This window comes from Oncorhynchus gorbuscha, linkage group LG19 (genome assembly GCF_021184085.1).
Source record: "Oncorhynchus gorbuscha isolate QuinsamMale2020 ecotype Even-year linkage group LG19, OgorEven_v1.0, whole genome shotgun sequence".
NCBI classification, from domain to species: Eukaryota; Metazoa; Chordata; class Actinopteri; order Salmoniformes; family Salmonidae; genus Oncorhynchus; species Oncorhynchus gorbuscha.
This window is the reverse complement of record NC_060191.1, coordinates 22,006,024-22,029,955: the sequence shown is the minus strand read 5'-3', so window position 1 is coordinate 22,029,955 and position 23,932 is coordinate 22,006,024. Positions and strand designations below refer to the sequence as shown.

At 45.6% G+C, this 23,932-nt stretch overlaps 1 protein-coding gene across 2 annotated transcripts; it reads right to left on the bottom strand.

Moving 5' to 3' along the window:
• Positions 1-4,388: 4,388 nt before the first annotated feature.
• On the bottom strand, positions 4,389-6,903 carry LOC124005522 (ADP-ribosylation factor-like protein 4A). Of its 2 annotated transcripts, none has more exons than XM_046314875.1 (2): positions 6,791-6,903; positions 4,389-5,821 (listed from the first exon to the last, which is right to left on the bottom strand). In XM_046314875.1, the coding sequence occupies exon 2, from the start codon at positions 5,716-5,718 to the stop codon at positions 5,116-5,118; it is 603 nt and encodes a 200-aa protein (XP_046170831.1). In that variant the 5' UTR covers positions 5,719-5,821; positions 6,791-6,903; the 3' UTR covers positions 4,389-5,115. The 2 variants fall into 2 exon arrangements, with proteins under 2 accessions (XP_046170831.1, XP_046170830.1); XM_046314874.1 differs by lacking the exon at positions 6,791-6,903 and adding an exon at positions 6,254-6,499.
• Between the last annotated feature and the right edge of the window lie 17,029 nt (positions 6,904-23,932).

The window sequence follows — 23,932 nt, the reverse complement described above, 5'->3', positions numbered from 1 at the left end:
CCCATTCAGATCACAGCTGCCAGCATTCAAGCCCTCTCAGTCACACACAAGAGTTGACAAAGCAATCATCACCTTGACAATGAGCCTTTCACAGAACCTTCCACACAGGGTAAGGCAGGGGATGCCATCACAGAGCCTTCCACACAGGGTAAGACAGGGGATGCCATCACAGAGCCTTCCACACAGGGTAAGGCAGGGGATGCCATCACAGAGCCTTCCACACAGGGTAAGACAGGGGATGCCATCACAGAGCCTTCCACATAGGGTAAGACAGGGGATGCCATCACAGAGCCTTCCACACAGGGTAAGACAGGGGATGCCGTCACATGAACACGCAGGCAGCACTGACTTCTATGCATAGCAAAACAGCCCAGACAGGAATAATAAAATCACATTCCCATTCAGTGAGTAGCTAATGAACTAACTCATAGTGATGGCGTTGCCAGCACGATATCCAAACCAACTCAGAGATATTTTATCAAAAATAATCACAAGCAACAACAGCAAGGATAACACAATGTTTATTGGTCTTACTTCCCATGACTTCCAAGACCCAGAATATTAAATGGATCATTTCTAGGAACATATTCACAATGATTCAGAAAGTTAGAAACCCTAATGAATGGATAATGAATTAATCTATGGGACCAATGAAAGATTATATGCCAAAGATCATAAACTACATTAAGTCGCAGGCTGAATTTATTCTTGAGCGGATAGTCAGGAGGCCAGAAAATAATGACAAACATTTTGAAGACTGCAAATTTCAAGCCCAAATGATATATTTTACTAAAACATAATAATTTCAATCCTTGCTTACATTTGTATACAATCACATATATCTATTATGCGTGGGAATACTTTGGAACAGATTTCCAAATTAAAATCACTTGGAGCTGATTTGCTAGTTTTTTTTTTGCTCAGAAAACTTGGGGGGGCCAAATAAAATCACCCCCGGGCTAAATTCGTTAAAACCCTGTTACACACCCATCTGGTCCTGTTCATTTCTTCTCAGTCTCTCTTTTCATGCCTCTGAGGATTAATGGAAAGAGAGCTTCCTTACACCAATGACGAGCAAGAGCAAGCTTCTCTAGAGTTCTCTGTCTTTATTTCCCTCCCCTTTTCTTCCCCCCTGCAGGTGGCCCCGTTCACCCTACTTTCAGAGAAGCTGCGAGGACGATGGAAGAATTCACATGTAAATAGGCCACTCGCTCGCTAAGACAGGAAAAAGACAGATGAATCCTGATATGATAACCCTGCATAATGAGCAGCAGAGGAGTATGCATTATTGCTACTTCCCTTGAGCACAGTGTACACAGCTTGAAAATGTATACACAGTTAGAGAAAATATATGTTTACTACACAGGTAGAGGAAATGTTCGAAATCCCGACTTGCTCCAGAAGACAGACGATGTACATTTTATTGCCCTTTGAGAAAGTGAGTTGACCCACGACATTCCTAATCTCAAGGTTAGCTAGTAGAGTAGTGGAATGAGGAGTGGTTTTCCCCTTTCCTACTATTGTCTTCCTAACGTGACACGCAGTTGCCAGAGCAGACGTGAGACAATGCCTTTTGCTACAGTGATCCTGTCACTGAGGAGAGGGACTTACTATCGCCACAGAGTTGACCTCAGCCAGGGCCAAGCGGTCAAATAAAACCCACCGCCTAGTAGATGTCCAGGAAACTAGTTGGGCACAGGGATATCATGTGACGACGGGCCATTACAGGCCATGAATATTACTTTTCCATGTTAGTTTATAATTGAGTTAGCAAAAGCAAAGTGTGAGAAAGGAAACCATCTTTAGGATTTCCAAAACTATGTCCAATCCTAATCCCTAGTTAATTACATCAGAGGATGAAAGGAAGAGACCCTGCCACCAGGCATGTGTCAGGATCGGACCCCAAAACAGGGATAAGGGGCGACCAGTCCCATGATCAGACTCACACTCACTCCCATTACCTCCCTTTCCTAGAATGGAGAGCAGGAAATGGGAATAGCAGGAATATGTCGCTGCCATCCAACAGAGTTTCCTTCCTTGGAAAACAAACTGGGGTGTTGTTCAACACAGATGAGTGACACCTCAAAATGAATCTTGGACCTGAGGCCGTACTGTCTTTCTTTAAAACCTGATGCATATCAATCAAAGAGAGACATTGTAAAATGTGGTGTAGGTTTAACATTACTAATATCATTTGAATTGGGGGAAAAGGGACAGTGAAATGGCATCTATAACATACAGGACCATTACAAAAACAGATCTAATAATTTTGTCAAATACATCACGTTAACAAAGCGAAGTGGAGCATTGGAAAGAACAGAGTAACAGGGGCAAATATAGGACTATATTTAGTAGGTCAACTGCTGCTCCCCCTGTTGCTCTACAACACAAGGTTACAATTGCTCTGAAGGGATGGGTGAGCAACAGGCTTCACTTCACTGAGCTATGTGACAACAGCCTCTCCCCATCACAAAAATGCTCTGCCTCCCCAGCCCCAGCCTGTTGTACAGGGTATGTCATCTGGCTTGGCATGCACAGAGTAGACTGCCCTGACTGCATTGTTGATCCTCTTGGCTCCAGGAAACATAAAAGGACTCCAAGGCCCTATAATCACACTGCAAGTAAACACTCACCGTCACCTCAATCATATCCATCTTGTTTACTTTCAGAAAGAGAAATAAGGGAGATTCATAATCTATCGGTACAAAGAGTGAGCATGAGCAACCAAAAATCAGTGTTGATTTACTTCAGTTTCTTTCAAATATGAGAATCTGAAGACATACAGTTGAAGTCGGAAGTTTACATACACCTTAGCCAAATACATTTAAACACAGTTTTTCACAATTCCTGACATTTAATCCTAGTAAAAATGCAGTTTTAGGTCAGTTAGGATCACCACTTTATTTTAAGAATGTGAAATGTCAGAATAATAGTAGAGAGAATGATTTATTTCAGCTTTTGTTTCTTTCATCACATTCCCAGTGGGTCAGAAGTTTACATACACTCAATTAGTATTTGGTAGCATTGCCTTTAAATTGTTTAACTTGGGTCAAACGCTTTGGGTAGCCTTCCACAAGCTTCCCACAATATATTGGTTGAATTTTGGCACATTCTTCCTGACATAGCTGGTGTAACTGAGTCAGGTTTGTAGGCCTCCTTGCTCGCACACACTTTTTCAGTTCTGCCCACAAATTCTCTATAGGATTGAGGTCAGGGCTTTGTGATGGCCACTCCAATACCTTGACTTTGTTGTCCTTCAGCCATTTTGCCACAACTTTGGAAGTATGCTTGTGGTCATTGTCCATTTGGAAGACCCATTTGCGACCAAACTTTAACTTCCTGATGTCTTGAGATGTTGCTTCAATATATCCACATAATTTTCCTCCTCATGATGCCATCTATTTTGTGAAGTGCACCAGTCCCTCCTGCAGCAAAGCACCCCCACAACATGATACTGCCACCCCCGTTCTTCACGGTTGGGATGTTCTCCGGCTTGCAAGCCTCCCTTTTTATGGCGGTTTTGTAGCAGTGGCTTCTTCCTTGCTGAGCAGCCTTTCAGGTTATGTGGATATAGAAGTCGATTTACTGTGGATATAGATACTTTTGTACCTGTTTTCTCCAGCATCTTCACAAGGTCCTTTGCTGTTGTTCTGGGATTGATTTGCACTTTTCGCACCAAAGGACGTTCATCTCTAGGAGACGGAACGTGTCTCCTTCCTGAGCGGTATGATGGCTGCGTGGTCCAATGATGTTAATAATTGCATACTATTGTTTGTACAGATGAACATGGTACCTTCAGGCATTTGGAAATTGCTCCCAAGGATGAACCAGACTTGTGGAGGTCTACAATTGTTTTCTGAGGTCTTGGCTGATTTATTTAGATTTTCCCATGATCTCAAGCAAAGAGGCACTGAGTTTGAAGGTAGCCCATGCAATACATCCACATGTACACCTTAATTGACTCAAATGATGTCAATTAGCCTATCAGAAGCATCTAAAGCCATGACATCATTTTCTGAAAATGTCCAAGCTGTTTAAAGGCACAGTCAACTTAGTGTAATGTAAACTTTTGACCCACTAGAATTGCGATACAGTGAATTATAAGTGAAACAATCTGTATGTAAACAATTGTTGAAAAAAATACTTTTGTCATGCATAAATTAAATGTCTTAACGGACTTGCCAAAACTATAGTTTGTTAACAAAAAAATTGTGGAGTGGTTGAAAAACGAGTTTTAGTGACTCCAACTTAAGTGTATGTAAACCTCCGACTTCAACTGTACGTTTTACACATCACATCAGGTTTATCAGATCTGCAGAACTTCTCAAAAAAATATTAGAATGACAAATAATCAAAATAGCAATATCCTTCATACAAAACAAAAGCAGTGCTGTAAAGAGGCTTTATTAAAGATGAAAAGATGAAACACAAATCCCATCTATTGTCCATGTGGTCAATAGGGACCCAGTACAGTTGGCTTCTTTTGAAGCAACTAAAATCTTTGTGTAAAAAGCTCTATTGGGAAACCTCAAGGCTGTAAACTCCATCATCAAAAAAGTAATCGAAAGTGCATTAACAAACAGACAGAGGTACACTAGACAGACAAGAAGCGCAAGACCGTACCTTCCTTTTGAGAAAGAAAGAAAACTGTAAAAAAAAGGTACAACATTAAAAAGTAGCTTACAAGGTTCAAAAGTTCCCTTTGAGGAAGACCACGTTTGTTATCCTTCCACTAACCTTTGTAAAGAAAAGTGACTTATTTTTTCTGTTCATCAAACTTGTCATTTTTGGTGTTCAATTCTGAAGTAGCCATTACTAATGGTCTACTACCAAGGATCAAAACCCTTCTTTGTAACGACAACTTAAATTCCTATATAAAATCATAAACCAAAAATCTGTTACCTTCATAGTGCTTTCTCAACCACTAAAAAGGAACAAATACTGAAGATGAAGCGAACTTGGTGTTCGCTGTCTGAGACACGAGAACCTACAGTTTAACATTGACTGATAAAACTCAGTGTGCCGAGCCTATGGGAGAATTCCTATATCCACCCAGGTGCGAGAACATCTCATTTTGTCCTTCATTTAAAACTAGAGATTCAGTTCCCTCCTTGATCATCTCTTTCTCGTCTGTTGGCGGAGCATCTTCCTCCGTTTAAGGATCATGTCATGGAGTCTCCCCATGCCGTCTTTCAGTCCGTCTCCTATGATGGCACAGGTGGGCTGCAGGTGCCAAGGCGTGCCAGGGCCCAGTTCCTTCAACGCTAGTGCCTTTTCAATCTCCGCCAGACTCAGAGAGTGCCTCAGGTCTTGCTTGTTAGCCACCACCAGCAGTGGCACTCCCTGGTTGTCTCCGGTCTTGGCGATCTTATGGAGCTCCGTTTTAGCCTCCTCCATGCGTTCGCCATCTACAGAGTCCACCACGAATACGATTCCATCGGTACAGCGTGTGTATGACTTCCACAATGGACGCAACTTCTCTTGACCACCCACGTCCCAGAAATGGAAGGTCACCGTCCTGTGGCCGCCCAAAGACACATTGACCTTTTCTGCGTTGAAGCCTTTGGTAGGCACTGTGTTGACAAACTCATTGAACTGCAACCTGTACAGGACAGTCGTTTTACCTGCAGAGTCCAGTCCCAAAATGGCGATATGGAACGACTGAAAGAGGGGGATTCTCGAGAGGAAGGTCTGTGGTTCTGATAATCTATTCCCCATCTTTTCTCATGTGGGGAACAACAGGTGGAATAAAAGGGATGGTCCACTTCTCCAACAACGATGATTGGCACTGATTATATTCAAATTGGATTGAAGCAGTGACCTAAAAACAAAACAAATATTACTTTAGCCAAGCAAAAATCAGACAAATATAAGTCTACCACAAACTTAAAACGAAAACCTATAGATAACATAAAAGTGATCAAATCAGTTATCCAGGTGTTATTAACTTATTGAGGGCGTATGACATTCACTAGACACCCCGAATTATATAGGCTCAAATGAAAAATACCATGCAGAAATACCGGACGTTTGTCAAGGTAAACTACACACTTGAATTTTAGGCGGCAGCAATGCACAAACCTATTTCCAAGGATAGGCGCGTAAATGAATATAAAGTCAATAGGCATACAGATGCTGACAGCCAGTAACGCCACTTGACGTGAAACCAGGCTCTCAAATTGGGGCATGAATCTTTATCATAGGCTACAACCGTTCCGTTCAGCCAGACATTTTCGTGCAGGGCATCACTTACATCTATCCACTCTGAATATGCGGATCTGTGTTCACGAGGTCCAGTAACATGTTTCCCAATGCTCACAATCCAGGGCTTCCGATGACTGTCGCGCGGTCAGCAGCGTTCTATTATTTTACTATACGGTTTCATTCCCATAGAAGAATACTGCAGTGCAATTTGCGGAAAACTCATGTTCTAGCAACCGATTGGTTTAAGGAGAAGTCCATCAATAATGTATCCATTCAAACCACGCCCATCACCTGTTGCTGAACGTCATTATTCTAGCCAATAGAGTTATTATACTATCGTTACACAATACAATGCAACATGAACAATGCCTAAAATAAAACGTATCTGATAGTAGGCTAGGTCAAAGTCTAAACATAATACAAATGGTTATTAACATAACATAGCAAGCCAAGCATTATGTAAGCCTATATTCGTAAAAAGTCGAAGTAAAAGAAACAAATAGTAAAAGAAAAATCACAAAATAGTTAGTGATACGAATGTATTGAAATGAACAACTTATTGAACTATAAAAAATTCCTAACTTACCGTTTTTTTTGTTGCTGTGTTCGTGTCGCATGTGCTTTGGTTTGGATTTTACTGCACGCTAAACAGCGCCGCCCCATGATGCGTCCTTATCTTGTTTACTTTCAAAATGATTGGTCAATAGTACAAAATGTATCCCACGCATACTGATTTTATAATGAGAATAATCACAGAATGAATTGTATAAATTATAATCCTGCGCCGATATCTATTGAAATAATATTCATAATATATGATACATGTTATAGTTATTTTATTTAATAATAAATACGGTAGCCTAAGTTTTTATGAATAGCGACTCATTGGAGTTTAACATTTAAAATTGTGAAGGTAAGGGTTAGGGACGTCTCAGGGATCACCGATAGCACTGACAGTCTTGTCAGGGGGCTACGAAGAAGGAGTCAGACGGAATCGGGCAAAATGCCGAAAATGGTGGAATGTATGTACAGGTGCAGAAGGTTAGCTTCATTTTAGGCAGGCAGAGTGCCGACAACTCCTCACACAGCGGAGTTTAGCAGAGCTCCAACTGGGACAACATGCCACTCCAGCCTAAATTTTCACGAAAATGAGCCACCTGAGGCTAATAAAGTTAAAAGCATAGCACAACCCTTAACACTGGGATAAACCAAAATGCACATACACAGGTATTTCCTCAATTTAAATCTCACTCAATAGCCTAATCAATACTTCACAATACTTCAATATCACTAGCAAATACATAATACATTTCAACACATCAGGACATAATATCACATACATATTCAACGCAGAAAGATATGTTTGGTGAGTACAGGAAGAGAAAGAGAGGCCCAACTCGGCGGAAAATCTGCCTCCCTACATACAGCAGGTGGCGTTCTTTCGTTGTTTCGCTCACCAAGCAAGGAGTTTTTGTATGGAGGTAAATGAGTGTCGAATTTAGTCAACAACAAAAAATGTAAGATTTATTTGCTACGAGGTTATTTGCTATGAGGTTTATTTGATCAAATAGAAGTTTTGTAGTGCTTAAGTTGTCATGAGTGTACTGATATTATTAGGACACGTGACATCCCGGCAACTTTAAAAAAACAAACACTTTTTATATTGGAGTTGTCTCGAGATGGCTATGTGTAACGGTTCCCCTTGCTCTGCAAGGGCCGCGGCTTTTGTGGAGCGATGGATATCGATGCTTCGAGGGTGACTGTTGTTGATGTGTGCAGAAGGTCCCTGGTTCGCGCCCGGGTATGGGTGAGGGGACGGTTTAAAATTATACTGTTACATTGGTGCCGTGACCCGGATTACTGGTTGCTGCGAAAAAAGGAGGAAGGTCAAAAGAGGGGTGAGTGTAACGGATGTGAAAAGGCTAGCTTAGTTAGCGGTGCGCACTAAATAGCGTTTCAATCGGTTACGTCACTTGCTCTGAGACCTTGAAGTAGTGGTTCCCCTTGCTCTGCAAGGGCCGCGGCTTTTGTGGAGCGATGGGTAACGATGCTTCGAGGGTGACTGTTGTTGATGTGTGCAGAAGGTCCCTGGTTCGCGCCCGGGTATGGGCGAGGGGACCGTTTAAAATTATCCTGTTACATATGCATACTCAATGATGAGGCTAGTAGCATTGCATCTCTCTCCATTAGATTACAGGCGGTTGACATCAACGACCCTAATCAAATATTACAATAAGATATTACAATAATGAGATGTATCCACCAATTCAAAGAAAGGATAGGTTGGAGTCAGACAGCCCTCCGTGCTGCTTTGTGGACAACTGTTTTGTTAGGGCAATGGGACATGTATCATGTCAGTATATCCATAGTCTGGTGCAGAGGGGTATATGGCCAATATACCACAACTAAGGGCTGTTCTAAAGCACAACGTCTTACATTTGTACATTTTAGTAGACACTCTTATCCAGAGCAACTTACAGGAGCAATTAGGTTTAAGTGCCTAGTTCAAGGGTACATTGATATTTTATCCAGTCAGCTTGGGGATTCAAACCAGTGACCTTTTGTTTACTGGCCTGCGGAGTGCCTTGATTCAGCCATTAGCCGTGATATATTGGCCATATACCACAAGGTGCCTTATTGCTTTTATAAACTGGTTACCAACGTAATTACAACAGTAAAAAGTTTTTTTTTGTCATACCCATGGTATGCCAATCGGCATTCAGGGTTCGAACCACCCAGTTTATAACAAGGTTTAGAAACTCTGGGTATACTTCAAAACAGGATTACGGCGTTAGCCAGTTAACTTGTCTAAATATTCTGATAACTTTTTATTTTACATTTACATTTTGTAGAAAGATGAGCTTGACATGGTCATGGTCTAATTGATTTAACAAACCAATAAAAATGTATTTTTATTAACCATAAAATCAAGTTATTTCTGGTTGCTTATAAAAGTTGATGCTGCTTTGTAATATCAAGACTTCCACTGAAGGTGGCACCTCTCCCTGTTCGGGCGGTGCTCGGCGGTCGTCGTCGCCGGCCTACTAGCTGCCACCGATCCCCTTTTCTTTTAGTTATGTCTGTTTTGTGTTCACCTGGTTTCACTTTGGTTAATTAGGGGGGGGGGTTTAATTCGACATTTCCTTTGGGGTTTTGTGCAAGATTATTTTTCACTGTCAGTGAGGTTGGGGTGCGTTTTTTTTTGCTCTTGTTCTACTGGGGGATTTTTCCAGTGTATCTTCTATAGCCCTGGTTTTTCTTTTGAGCTTGTAAAATCAAACGCCCTGTCTTTGGAACTCGGTTCTCCTGCGCCTGACTCCACACCCACATCTCCTTGGGGAGATCTGACAGAATCCCGCACCAATGAAATGATTCAGCAGCAGCGGACACGCCCATCCCGGAAGAGCGGGTGCAACAGCAAACTGCGGTATTACACCGTTTGGGGACAGCGATGGATCAGGTGCTGGCTAGAATGGAGAGACGGGAAAGGAGCGGCCTCCCTACCTCGTCTTCAGCCACTCCCCAGCCTGCGTCACCACCTTCTCTGGCGGTGTCTGGCCCCACATGGATTCGGCTCGCTCTCCCGAGGGACTACGATGGAACGGCTGCCGAGTGTAAGGGGTTCCTGCTCCAGCTGGAGCTTTTCCTGGCGAGGAGAGTGGTAACGAGGAGAGGAGAGCGTTAACGTCCTCATCTCCTGTCTCCTGTCTTTAGGGTAAAGCCCTGGAGTGTGCCAACGCGGTCCGGGAGGGCCAGGACTCGGCGAGGAGCCATTACCCAGAGTGAACAGCTGTTTCACCTAAGGCAGGAGACGAGGAGCGCACCAGATTTCGCGCTGGAGTTCCGGGCCCTGGCCGCTGGCGTGGAATGACAAGGCCCTGATGGACCATTATAGGTGTAGCCTACAGGAGGACGTCCGCAGGGAGCTAGCCTGTTGGGACACCACTCTTTCACTGGACCAGTTAATCGACATGTCTATCAGGCTGGGCAACCTGTTGGTTGCTCGCGGGAGTCCTGATCAGGGTCTGTTCGTTCCACCTCCCAGCTCTCCTGCTCCGACACCCATGGAGTTAGGGGGTTTGCTGGTAGGGCCACAGGAGGAGGAGTCTCCTCCTGCACCAGCTGTGGTCGGAGAGGACACTCTGCTGACCGGTGCTGGAGGAGCTCATCTGGGAGTCGAGAGGGCAGGCAGAGCACGACTCGAACACCTCAGGTGAGTCAGCACCCGGTTCACCCAGAGCCCCCTGTTGGTCATATGTATGTGTTGATTTCCTTTCCTGTGTTTACCCCTCATTCCCAGCATAAGGCGCTAGTCGATTCAGGCGCAGCAGGGAGTTTTATGGACCGCGGTTTTGCGCGTAAGTTAGGGATTCCCTTGGTGCAGATAGACCAACCCTTCCCCGTGCACGCCCTAGATAGGTCAGGGTTGATCAGGGAGGCCACGGTTCCGCTGGACATGGTGACGCAGGGGGTCATGAGGAGTGGATTAGTCTCTTCCTCATTGATTCTCCTGCGTTTCCAGTGGTGCTGGTTATTCCCTGGTTGGCTTATCACAATCCTAAAATTTAATGGAAACAGGGGACTCTTAAGGGGTGGTCAGAGGAGTGCTCAGGTAGGTGTGTGGGAGTTTCCATCGGTGCAACTACGGTGGAGAGTCCAGACCAGGTCTCCACCGTGTGCATCCCCCCCGAATATGCCGTTTTGGCATTCGCCTTCTGTAAAATGAGAGCGACCCTATTACCACCACATCGACGAGGGTCGCGCATGTGTCTCTGGTGCAGGTACTTGGGCGACTCTTGGAGCATGACCTGTACGTCAAGGCCGAGAAATGCGTGTTCTCCAAACAAGTTGTCTCTCTCTGACCTCGGTAAAGGAGGTGCAGCGGTTTTTAGTGTTTGCCAATTACTACCGGAGGTTTATCCGGGCAGCAATGCGGGCAGGTAGCTGCTCCCATTACCTCACTGCTGAAGGGGGGGCCGGTGCGTTTGTGGTGGTCGGCGGAGGCGGACAGAGCTTTTAGTCGTCTGAAGGCGTTGTTTACAGACGCTCCCGTATTGGCGCATCCGGACCCCTCTTTGCCATTCATAGTGGAGGTGGATAAGTCCGAGGCTGGTGTTGGAGCCGTGCTATCACAGCGCTGGGCATGCCCCCGAAGCTTCGCCCCTGCGCTTTCTTTTCGAGGAAGCTCAGTCCGGCGGTTGCTGGCTGTGGTCAAAGCTCTGAAAGTGTGGAGACATTGGCTTGAGGGGGTGAAACACTCTTTTCTCATCTGGACTGACCACCGTAACCAGGAGTACATCGGCGAGGAGACTTAATCCTCGTCAGGCAAGGTGGGCGATGTTTTTTACCAGATTTGGCTTCACTATCTCCTACAGATCAGGTTCCCGTAACGTGAAGGCCGCCGCTTTGTCCCGTCTAGATATCGAGGAGCGGCCCATTGATCTCACACCCATACTTCCGGCCTCCTCAGTGTCCAGCGGGTCGGAGGTATGTCCCACTTGGTGTTCGTGATAGATTGATCAGGTGGGCCCACACGCTAACCTCCTCTGACTACACACCCACCACACCCACATCTCCTTGGCGAGATCTGACACCCCCTGTTCAGGAATACAATGTGTAGGCTACAACTTCTAAATATACATCACCTTTTTCTCGAATGTGAACTTTTATTGTTATGCAGGTGAATGAGGACCCAAAAGCGACTTAACGAAAACAGAGTCTTTATTCCAGTCTTAGACAAAAGTAATAATCCTGGATATCTCTAGGTGAAAGCAAACACAGGAAAACTGAAATCCACTCGTCAGTAGAGAGGAATGACTGGAGACGCGACCACAGACTGCAGGTCGCTTCGGGAAGGCATCGGCCGTAGCTGACAATGACACCTGCTCACACGCAGCATCTGAAGAAGGTAAAAACTCGACGGAACAAGAACACAGCACAGCACACATCAAACAATGATCCGACAAGGACAGAAGCGGAAAACAGAGGGAGAAATAGGGACTCTAATCAGAGGGCAAAATAGGGGACAGGTGTGAAAGAGTAAATGAGGTAGTTAGGAGAATGAGGAACAGCTGGGAGCAGGAACGGAACGATAGAGAGAGAGAGAGAGAGAGGGATAGAAAGAGGGAAAGAACCTAATAAGACCAGCAGGGGGAAATGAACAGAAGGGGAAGCACAAGGACAAGACATGACAATATATGACAAAACATGACAGTACCCCCCCACTCACCGAGCGCCTCCTGGCGCACTCGAGGAGGAACCCTGGCGGCAACGGAGGAAATCATAGATCAACAAACGGTCCAGCACGTCCCGAGAAAGAACCCAACTCCTCTCCTCTGGACCGTAACGGGAGACGATGGAGAGGGAATCTAGGGCTATTACTCTTATAAAAATGAGACACGGGTAGAGAACTGTAAGCGTTAGAGCAATCAGGACCAAACAGGCCAGGAGAGTAACAACTAGGGACAGACTGAGACACAGCAAGGCTAAGACCAGGAACAGGAGAGAGGCGGTGGCTGTGGACAGACTGAGACACAGCAAGTGCAGGAGCAGAACCAGGAGAGATGCGGTGGCAGGGGACAGACTGAGACACAGCAAGGGCAGGAGAGATGCGGTGGCTGGGGACAGACTGAGACCCAGCAAGACCAGGAGCAGAAGCAGAAAAAAAGTTACCGGACTTATTCTGCGCGCAGTCCGAACAAGCAGCCACGAAACGGCGCGTGTCACGCTCCTGAGTAGGCCACCAAAACCGCTGGCGAATAGAAGCAAGCGTACCCCGAACGCCGGGGTGGCCAGCTAACTTGTCAGAGTGAGCCCACTGAAGAACAGCCAGACGAGTAGAGACAGGAACGAAAAGAAGGTTACTAGGACAAGCGCGCGGCGACGGAGTGTGAGTGAGTGCTTGCATGACCTGTCTCTCAATTCCCCAGACATTCAACCCGACAACACGCCCCTCAGGGAGAATCCCCTCGGGATCGGTAGACGCTACAGAAGAACTGAAGAGACGGGATAAAGCATGAGGCTTGGTGTTCTTAGTACCCGGGCGATAAGAAATCACGAACTCGAAACGAGCGAAAAACAACGCCCAACGAGCATGACGCGCATTGAGTCGTTTGGCAGAACGGATGTACTCAAGGTTCCTTTGGTCAGTCCAAACGACAAAGGAACGGTCGCCCCTCCAACCACTGTCGCCATTCGCCTAGGGCTAAACGGATGGCGAGCAGTTCGCGGTTAGCCACATCATAGTTACGTTCCGACGGCGACAGGCGATGAGAAAATACGCGCAAGGGTGAACCCCATCGTCAGTATGGGAGCGCTGGGACAGAATGGCTCCCACGCCCACCCCCGACGCGTCTACCTCGACAATGAACTGTTTAGTGACGTCAGGTGCAACAAAGATAGGAGCGGATGCAAAACGCTTCTTGAGGAGATCAGTACAACAATCATACGACCGGTGAGGAGGAAGGGAGTTGGCTCTGGACCGACTGAAGACCGTGCGCCGATCATGATATTCCTCCGGCACTGCTGTCAAATCACCAGGTTCCTCCTGTGAAGAGGGAGCAGAAGAAACAGGAGGAATAGCAGACATTAAACATTTCACATGACAAGAAACGTTCCAGGAAAGGATAGAATTACTAGACCAATCAAAAGAAGGATTATGACACACTAGCCAGGGATGACCCAAAACAACAGGTGTAAAAGGTGAACAAAAAATCAAAAAAGAAATGGTCTCACTATGGTTACCAGATACTGTGAGGGTTAAAGGTAGTGTTTCACATAATATACTGGGGAGAGGACTACCATCCAAGGCGAACATAACCGTGGGCTCCCCTAACTGTCTGAGAGGAATGTCATGTTCCCGAGCCCAGGCTTCGTCCATAAAACAGCCCTCCGCCCCAGAGTCTATTAATGCACTGCAGGAAGCTGCCGATCCGGTCCAGCGTAGATGGACCGGTAAGGTAGTACAAGTACTTGACGGAGAGGACAGTCTAGTAGCGCTTATCAGTCGCCCTCCGCTTACTGATGAGCTCTGGCCTTTAACTGGACATGAAATGACAAAATGACCAGCGGAACCGCAATAGAGACAAAGGCGGTTGGTGATCCTCCGTTCCCTCTCCTTAGTCCAGATGCGAATACCCCCCAGCTGCATGGGCTCAACACCTGAGTCAGAGGGGAAAGATGGTAGTGTCGGGGAGAGGGGGGACACAGTTAACGCGAGCTCTCTTCTATGAGCTCGGTGACGAAGATCTACCCGTCGTTCTATGCGAATAGCGAGTTCAATCAAAGAATCCACGCTGGATGGAACCTCCCGGGAGAGAATCTCATCCTTAACCTTAGCGTGGAGTCCCTCCAGAAAACGAGCAAGCAACGCCTGCTCGTTCCAGTTACTGGAGGCAGCCAGAGTGCGAAACTCTATAGAGTAATCCGTTATGGATCGATTACCTTGACATAGGGAAGACAGGGACCAGGAAGCTTCTTTCCCAAAAACAGAACGATCAAAAACCCGTATCATCTCCTCTTTAAAGTTCAGATAATCGTTAGTACACTCAGCCCTTGCCTCCCAGATAGCTGTGCCCCACTGCCGAGCCGACCAGTAAGGAGTGATATGACGTAGGCAATCCGAGCTCTCTCTCTAGAGTATGTGTTGGGCTGGAGAGAGAACACAATATCACACTGGGTGAGAAAGGAGCGGCACTCAGTGGGCTGCCCAGAGTAACATGGTGGGTTATTAACCCTAGGTTCCGGAGACTCGGAAGACCAGGAAGTAGATGGTGGCACGAGACGAAGACTCTGAAACTGTCCTGAGAGGTCGGAAACCTGAGCGGCCAGGGTCTCAACGGCATGACGAGCAGCAGACAATTCCTGCTCGTGTCTGCCGAGCATTGCTCCCTGGATCTCGACGGCAGAGTAGAGAGAATCCGTAGTCGCTGGGTCCATTCTTGGTCGGATCATTCTGTTATGCAGGTGAATGAGGACCCAAAAGCGACTTAACGAAAACAGAGTCTTTATTCCAGTCTTAGACAAAAGTAATAATCCTGGATATCTCTAGGTGAAAGCTAACACAGGAAAACTGAAATCCACTCGTCAGTAGAGAGAAATGACTGGAGACGCGACCACAGACTGCAGGTCGCTTCGGGAAGGCATCGGCCGTAGCTGACAATGACACCTGCTCACACGCAGCATCTGAAGAAGGTAAAAACTCGACGGAACAAGAACACAGCACAGCACACATCAAACAATGATCCGACAAGGACAGAAGCGGAAAACAGAGGGAGAAATAGGGACTCTAATCAGAGGGCAAAATAGGGGACAGGTGTGAAAGAGTAAATGAGGTAGTTAGGAGAATGAGGAACAGCTGGGAGCAGGAACATTTACATTACATTTACATTTAAGTCATTTAGCAGACGCTCTTATCCAGAGCGACTTACAAATTGGTGCATTCACCTTATGACATCCAGTGGAACAGCCACTTTACAATAGTGCATCTACATATTTTAAGGGGGGAGGGGGGTGAGAAGGATTACTTTATCCTATCCTAGGTATTCCTTAAAGAGGTGGGGTTTCAGGTGTCTCCGGAAGGTGGTGATTGACTCCGCTGTCCTGGCGTCGTGAGGGAGTTTGTTCCACCATTGGGGAGCCAGAGCAGCGAACAGTTTTGACTGGGCTGAGCGGGAACTGTACTTCCTCAGTGGTAGGGAGGCGAGCAGGCCAGAGGTGGATGAACGCAGTGCCCTTATTTGGGTGTAGGGCCTGATCAGAGCCTGGAGGTACTGAGGTGCCGTTCCCCTCACAGCTCCGTAGGCAAGCACCATGGTCTTGTAGCGGATGCGAGCTTCAACTGGAAGCCAGTGGAGAGAGCGGAGGAGCGGGGTGACGTGAGAGAACTTGGGAAGGTTGAACACTAGACGGGCTGCGGCGTTCTGGATGAGTTGTAGGGGTTTAATGGCACAGGCAGGGAGCCCAGCCAACAGCGAGTTGCAGTAATCCAGACGGGAGATGACAAGTGCCTGGATTAGGACCTGCGCCGCTTCCTGTGTGAGGCAGGGTCGTACTCTGCGGATGTTGTAGAGCATGAACCTACAGGAACGGGCCACCGCCTTGATGTTAGTTGAGAACGACAGGGTGTTGTCCAGGATCACGCCAAGGTTCTTAGCGCTCTGGGAGGAGGACACAATGGAGTTGTCAACCGTGATGGCGAGAACGGAACGATAGAGAGAGAGAGAGAGAGAGGGATAGAAAGAGGGAAAGAACCTAATAAGACCAGCAGGGGGAAACGAACAGAAGGGGAAGCACAAGGACAAGACATGACAATATATGACAAAACATGACATTTATATAGCCTGCAAATGTGGGACATGTTTAGCAATAGGAATATGCTTGTAATCGCTATTAACATGAACAAACATTTGCAATAATTTGGTTCCAGTTTCTGAAATGAGTGTGGCTGCTCTCTAATCTCTCGTGGACAGACTACGTTAACATAAATGGTACACTAATTTGTCATGATACAACGGGAAGTGTGAGATAATGAGCAGCATTAATTCTGGTGCTTCAGAATTTCGGAAAGGGGAGGAAGCATTTGGCCCATAGACTTGCCCCTAACTTGATAAGAGAGATGGTGGAGCTCTTTGTTCCCTTCTCCCTCCCTCATGTATGGACTCAGAATTTAATCGAGCCTCTGACCAATTACTCATGACTTTTGTTCTGGATTAACTGAGATTAGCTACTCTCCAATTGTGAACTTTAATTGCATATAGGCCGACATTTTAGAAACGAGTTTCAATGGCATTGTAATGACACACTTTGTTTACATTTTTCAGTTACTGGGATTATCTTGGTTGCCTATTGTCTGAGAGAATAGATTTATACACACACAATGGTTTATTAGGCCTATATAAAAAAATGACATATTTCAAAAAGATCATGGCAAGGGAAATTGTTTTGCAATGAACTATTGTATTTTCATGATACCTTGAAGTATTTTCATTAGGCTATAGCCTACATGATTTCTTTCTGTGAATGCAATTATTTCGTATTTCAGCCATGTCTTTCACACACCCAGATTAGAACATATTGTCTGGCTTAACACACTGGAAATTGTAGGGGAAACGATGCACATATCACTGCACAGCTGTGGACTCTATAGACGATTTAGGAGGTCAAAGTGTCAGCCAGTTTTCCAAGAGCTGGAGATCTATTCCTCTACTCTGTCCATGAAAGCACTGTACACTCCGCGCTTATGTGCCTGTGTCTCTGAGAAGAAGACAATATTTCAGAAAATGTATATTTAAACTTGAAGCAGAAGATACTATATTTATTATGGGTTTGCCTTATGCTCTAGGCTTTTTAATGGTGGAAAAATGATCCTAAACTTTATAGCCTTAACATGTAGTTAAAACAATAATTTTGATATCATGTCATGGGTGGTCAATCTTTGCGTTAATATCTCTGCCTATGAATTTGAGTGGTTACATTTCTCCAGCCCTAAGCTTTTTACCAAAACAGTGGCGGGTGGGGAAATGGTTTTGTTTTAGCACTTTTGGGTTAAACAACTCACCAATTCAACACTCACGCTACTGGCCTAAAGTAGCTTGAAAGCATTGAATTAAAATGGTGTGGGACCTATAGCCAGGCTGGGCATAAACCAGCCCACTCACAGAGTAGGAGGCAGGTTTTGGGGGTCAGGGCAATTTAGGGAGTGTGTGCCTGGCCTCCGATCTAGGTGTCCATCTTCCCCAAAGAGTTCCCTTATAAGTGTCTGTGTCCGATCTGGTCAGCCTAACTGGAGTAGAATGGAAACCAGTGTCACAGTTGGCCGGATATTGCTGAGTTTGCTGTGTAATGTAGGCATAGTTTTGATGAAAGGCCGTGGACTGCTTATGTCACGAGTAAGCACAAAATGGTTGATGCTTAGGAAATTGCAGTAATAGAGCGGAGGCTACGCACCAATATTCAGGAAAGCTGACTTACTTATACTCAGGTGCTGAGATTTGAAGTTCAAGTGACCAGAATCCCTTTCAGCTGCAGTATTATATTTGGCATGTCATCAGCAAGCTGAAAGGAAATGTTTCAGGGCAAAACGTTTTTAAACATATTTGTCGCCATCTTGTGTTAGTACCAGTATTTTGCACAAATCATGGAAATCACAAAGAACATGTAAGGAAGGTGTTAAGTTATGTTCCAGCACCATACCGGTCTAAAGTTATGTGGTTTGGGGTTCTTATAGGGCACAGGAGAGTATTTTCCTGTTTTAACGAACATCAGCTTGGATTCTGAAGAGCCAGGACGTCTGTATGATGTGGCAGTGCTTTTTAAAAATTCTGGTCAAATCTCAGGAATTAGAATGTTTGGGGTAAATCTGTCCACTCTGAAGGCTGTCTCACTGGAGGCAAGTGTCAGGAAAGGTTGGTGTGTATTTTTTTGTCTTTTGACACTCAGAGATGTGTAGAGTTTATGAAAGAAATCAGGCAGCTTCAAGTTCCATGGGTCAACCTGATGTGAATAATGAGGACGGATAAAACCTTTGCTTCTTATGGTGGCCAAGTTCAGGCTGGCAGAACTTGGTATCAAAAGCAGCACTAAGGTCTAGGAGCCCCCCCACCCACACACACACACAGAACCGCCACTGGTTCAGCTTGCACTGTTTGATGTGATGTAAGGGACAACACAGGAAGAACGTATTAATACGATAAAAGTGGTTGCTAAGTGACCAGGGTCTGGATACTTTACATAAAGAATATGCAAAAGATCTGAGAACAGCAGGAGACTCCGCTAAAAGAGAAAAGAGAAACAGGAACTTCCTAGCAACCGAGGAACAATGTGCGCTCTGAATGCCAATATCAACCCTCAAATTTAAGGACCTGTCATATGAGTAAAGGCATATGAAATAACGCGGCCTGTGCTTGGTAGACTTTCTATCCTGAAGAGTAGTTTTCAAATGTGTAAACTTTAGTGTAGCTTCTTAGAATATTTGATTAAATCTACAGTGTTTGTCTGTTCACAAATGTGTTTGATCACTGTATTGTTATGAGTAACAGAATAGAAAATAATATGGTAATTTACACAGTCAGGATGTGTAGACAGAGGCAGCCTAGTCTCGTACACTAGACGTAACAATGTAAATGTAAATCCGGAACACTCAAATTAGTATGATATGTTACGTTTCTTATGGTTACAGAAGGTTACTTAGTTGGGGTGGATTGGTGGGCGTATAACATGAAAGTCTAGCAACCTGAAGGTTGCTTATTTGAATCTCATCATGGACAACTTTAGCTTTTTAGCTAATTACTTACAGGATTAAGATTGAATCCTACTACACTGGCTCTGACTCTCCTCGGATGTGGCAGGACTTGACAACCATTACGGACTACAAAGGGAAACACAACTGAGAGCTGCCCAGTGACGCGAGCCTAACAGACGAGCTAAATGCCTTTTTTATGCTCGCTTCGAGGCAAGCAACACTGAAGCATGCATGAGAGCACCAGCTGTTCAGGACAATTGTGTGATCACGCTCTCGGTAGCCAATGTGAGCAAGAACTTTTAAACGGGTCAACATTCCCAAAGCCGCAGGGCAAAATGGATTACCAGGACGTGTACTCAAAGCATGCGCGGACCAACTGGCAAATCAAATGTATTAATATAGCCCTTTGTACATCAGCTGATATCTCATAGTGCTGCACAGAAACCCAGCCTAAAACCCCAAACAGCAAGCAATGCAGGTGTAGAAGCACGGTGCTTAGGAAAAACTCCCTAGAAAGGCCAAAACCTAGGAAGAAACCTAGAGAGGAACGAGGCTATGGGGGGTGGCCAGTCCTCTTCTGTCCTCTTCTAGATGTTCAAATTGTAACGCCTGTCGTGGCTTGAAGAAGTTGAGGACCTAGGTGCAGCGTGGTACGTGTTCATGTTATTTATTAAACTGAACACTAAATAAAACAAGTAACAAAAGAACAACCGAAACAGCTTTGTCAGGTGCAAAACACACTAAACAGAAAATAACTACCCACAAAACCCATGTGGGCAAGAGCTACCTAAGTATGGTTCTCAATCAGAGACAACGACAGACAGCTGTCCCTGATTGAGAACCATACCCGGCAAAAAACAAAGAAATACAAAAACATAGAAAAAATAACATAGAACGCCCGCCCTAGTCACACCCTGGCCAAACCAGAATAGAGAATAAAAAGCCTCTCTATGGCCAGGGCGTGACAGTAAACCCCCCCCCCCCCAAATAGGTGCAAAACCTGACTCTAAACGTGGGGAGTCTGGGTGGGCCTTCCTACGGTGGCAGCTCAGGTGCGGGACAGGTCCACAGCCTAACCAAAATAGAGAATAAAAAGCTTCTCTATGGCCAGGGCGTGACACAAATGTTCATAAATGACCAGCATGGTCAAATAATAATAATCACAGTAGTTGTTGAGGGTGCAGCAAGTCAGCACCTCAGGAGTAAATGTCAGTTGGCTTTTCATAGCCGATCATTAAGAGTATCTCTACCACTCCTGCTGTCTCTAGAGAGTTGAAAACAGCAGGTCTGGGACAGGTAGCACGTCCGGTGAACAGGTCAGGATTCCATAGCCGCAGGCAGAACAGTTGAAACTGGAGCCGCAGCATGCCCAGGTGGACTGGGGACAGCAAGGAGTCATCATGCCAGGTAGTCCTGAGGCATGGTCCTAGGGCTCAGGTCCTCCGAGAGAAAGAGAGAATAAGAGAATTAGAGAGAGCACTGCTAACCTACAAATACTTAAATTCACACAGGACACTGGATAAGACAGGAGAGGTACTCCAGATATAACAAACTGTCCATAGCTCCCCGACACATAAACTACTGCAGCATAAATACTGGAGGCTGAGACAGGAGGGATCAGGAGACACTGTGGCCCCATCCGAGGATACCCCCGGACAGGGCCAAACAGGAAGGATATAAACCCACCCACTTTGCCAAAGCACAGCCCCACATCACTAGAGGGATATCTTCAACCACCAACTTACCATCCTGAGACAAGGCCGAGTATAGCCCACAAAGATCTCCGCCACGGCACAACCCAAGGGAGGGTGCCAACCCAGACAGGAAGATCACATCAGTGACTCAACCCACTCAAGTGACGCACCCCTCCTAGAGACGGCATGAAAGAGCATCAGTAAGCCAGTGACTCAGCCCCAGTAATAGAGTTAGAGGCAGAGAATCCCAGTGGAGAGAGGGGATCCGGCCAGGCAGAGACAGCAAGGGTGGTTCGTTGCTCCAGAGCCTTTCCGTTCACCTTCACTCTCCTGGGCCAGACTACACTCAATCATATGACCCACTGAAGAGATGAGTCTTCAGTAAAGACTTAAAGGTTGAGACCCAGTCTGCATCTCTCACAGCCAGACCATTCCATTAAAATTTAGCTCTATAGGAGAAATCCCTGCCTCCAGCTGTTTGCTTAGAAATTCTAGGAACAATTAGGAGGCCTGCGTCTTGTGACCGTAGCGTACGTGTAGGTATGTACGGCAGGACCAAATCAGAAAGATTGGTAGGAGCAAGCCCATGTAATGCTAGCACAATGTTAGCAGTAAAACCTTGAAATCAGCCCTTGCCTTTATAGGAAGCCCATGTAGGGAGGCTAGCACTGGAGTAATATGATCAAATTTTTGGTTCTAGTCAGGATTCTAGCAGCCGTATTTAGCACTAACTGAAGTTTATTTAGTGCTTTATCTGTGTAGCCGGAAAGTAGAGCATTGCAGTAGTCTAACCTAGAAGTAACAAAAGCATGGATTAATTTGCATTTATTTTTGGACAGAAAGTTTCTGGTTTTGCAATGTTGCGGAGATGGAAAATAAGATGTCCTTGAAACAGTCTTGATATGTTTGTCATAAGAGAGATCAGGGTCCAGAGTAACGTCGAGGTCCTTCACAGTTTTATTTGAGACGACTGTACAACCATCAAGATTAATTGTCAGATTCAACAGAAGATCTCTTTGTTTCTTGGGACCTAGAACAAGCATCTCTGTTTTGTCCGAGTTTAAAAGTAGAAAGTATTTAGCCATTCACTTCCTTATGTCTGAAACACAGGCTTCTAGCGAGGGCAATTTTGGGGCTTCACCATGTTTCATTGAAATGTACAGCAGTGTGTCATCCGCATAGCAGTGAAAGTTAACATTATGTTTTCAAATGACATCCCCAAGAGGTAAAATATATAGTGAAACCAATAGTGGTCCTAAAACGGAACCTTGAGGAACACCGAAATGTTCAGTTGATTTGTCAGAGGACAAACCATTCACAGAGACAAACTGATATCTTTCCGACAGATAAGATCTAAACCAGGCCAGAACTTGTCCGTGTAGGCCAATTTGGGTTTCCAATCTCTCCAAAAGAATGTGGTGATCGATGGTATCAAAAGCAGCACTAAGGTCTAGGAGCACGAGGACAGATGCAGAGCCTCGGTCTGATGCCATTAAAACGTCATTTACCACCTTCACAAGTGCAGTCTCAGTGCTATGGTGGGGTCTAAAACGAGACCGAAGCATTTTATTTACATTGTTTGTCTTCCCGGAAAGCAGTGAGTTGCTGCGCAACCGCTTTTTCTAACATTTTTGAGAGGAATGGAAGATTCGATATAGGCCGATAGTTTTTTACATTTTCTGGGTAAAGGTTTGGCTTTTTCAAGAGGCCTTATTACTGCTTCTTTTAGTGAGTTTGGTACACATCTGGTGGATAGAGAGCCGTTTATTATGTTCAACATAGGAGGGCCAAGCACAGGAAGCAGCTCTTTCAGTAGTTTAGTTGGAATAGGGTCCAGTATGTAGCTTGAAGGTTTAGAGGCCATGATTATTTTCGTAATTGAAAATGATGGCAAGTGTCTTTACTGACATTTTCAACCTCTCTCTGACAGAGTCTGTAATACCTACAGTACATTTTTCAAGCAAACCACCATAGTCCCTGTGCCCAAGGAAGCGAAGGTAACCTGCCTAAATGATTACCACCCCGTAGCACTATGTCGGTAGTTGAAAAGTTGGTCATGGCTCACATCAACACCATCATCCCGGATACCCTAGACCCACTCCAATTCGCATACCACCCCAACAGATCCACAGATGACACAATCTCAATCACACTCCACACTGCCCTTTCCCACCTGGACAAAAATAACATCTATGTGAGAATGCTGTTCATTGACTACAGCTCAGCGTTCAACACCATACCGCCCACAAAGCTCATCACTAAGCTAAGGACCCTGGGACTAAACACCTCCTTCTGCAACTGGATCCTGGACTTCCTGACGGGCTGCCCCCAGGTGGTGAGGGTAGGCAACAACACATCTGCCACACTGATCCTCAACACTGGGGCCCCTCAGGGGTGTGCTCTTAGTCCCTTCCTATACTCCCTGTTCACCCACGACTGCGTGGCCAAACACGACACCAACACCATTATTAAGTTTGCTGACTACACAACAGTGGTTGACCTGATTACCAAAATTGACGAGATGACCTATAGGGAGGAGGTCAGAGACCTGGCAGTGTAGTGCCAGGACATCAAACTCTCACCCAATGTGAGCAAGACAAAGGATTTGATTGTGGACTACAGGAAAAGGCTTGCCGAACAGGCCCCCGTTAATATCGATGGGGCTGTAGTGAAGAGGGTCGCCAGTCCACATCACCAACGAACTATCATGGTCCAAACACACTGAGAGTCGTGAAGTGGGCACGACAACACCTTTCCCCTCTCCATAAGATTTGGCATTGGTCCCCAGATTCAT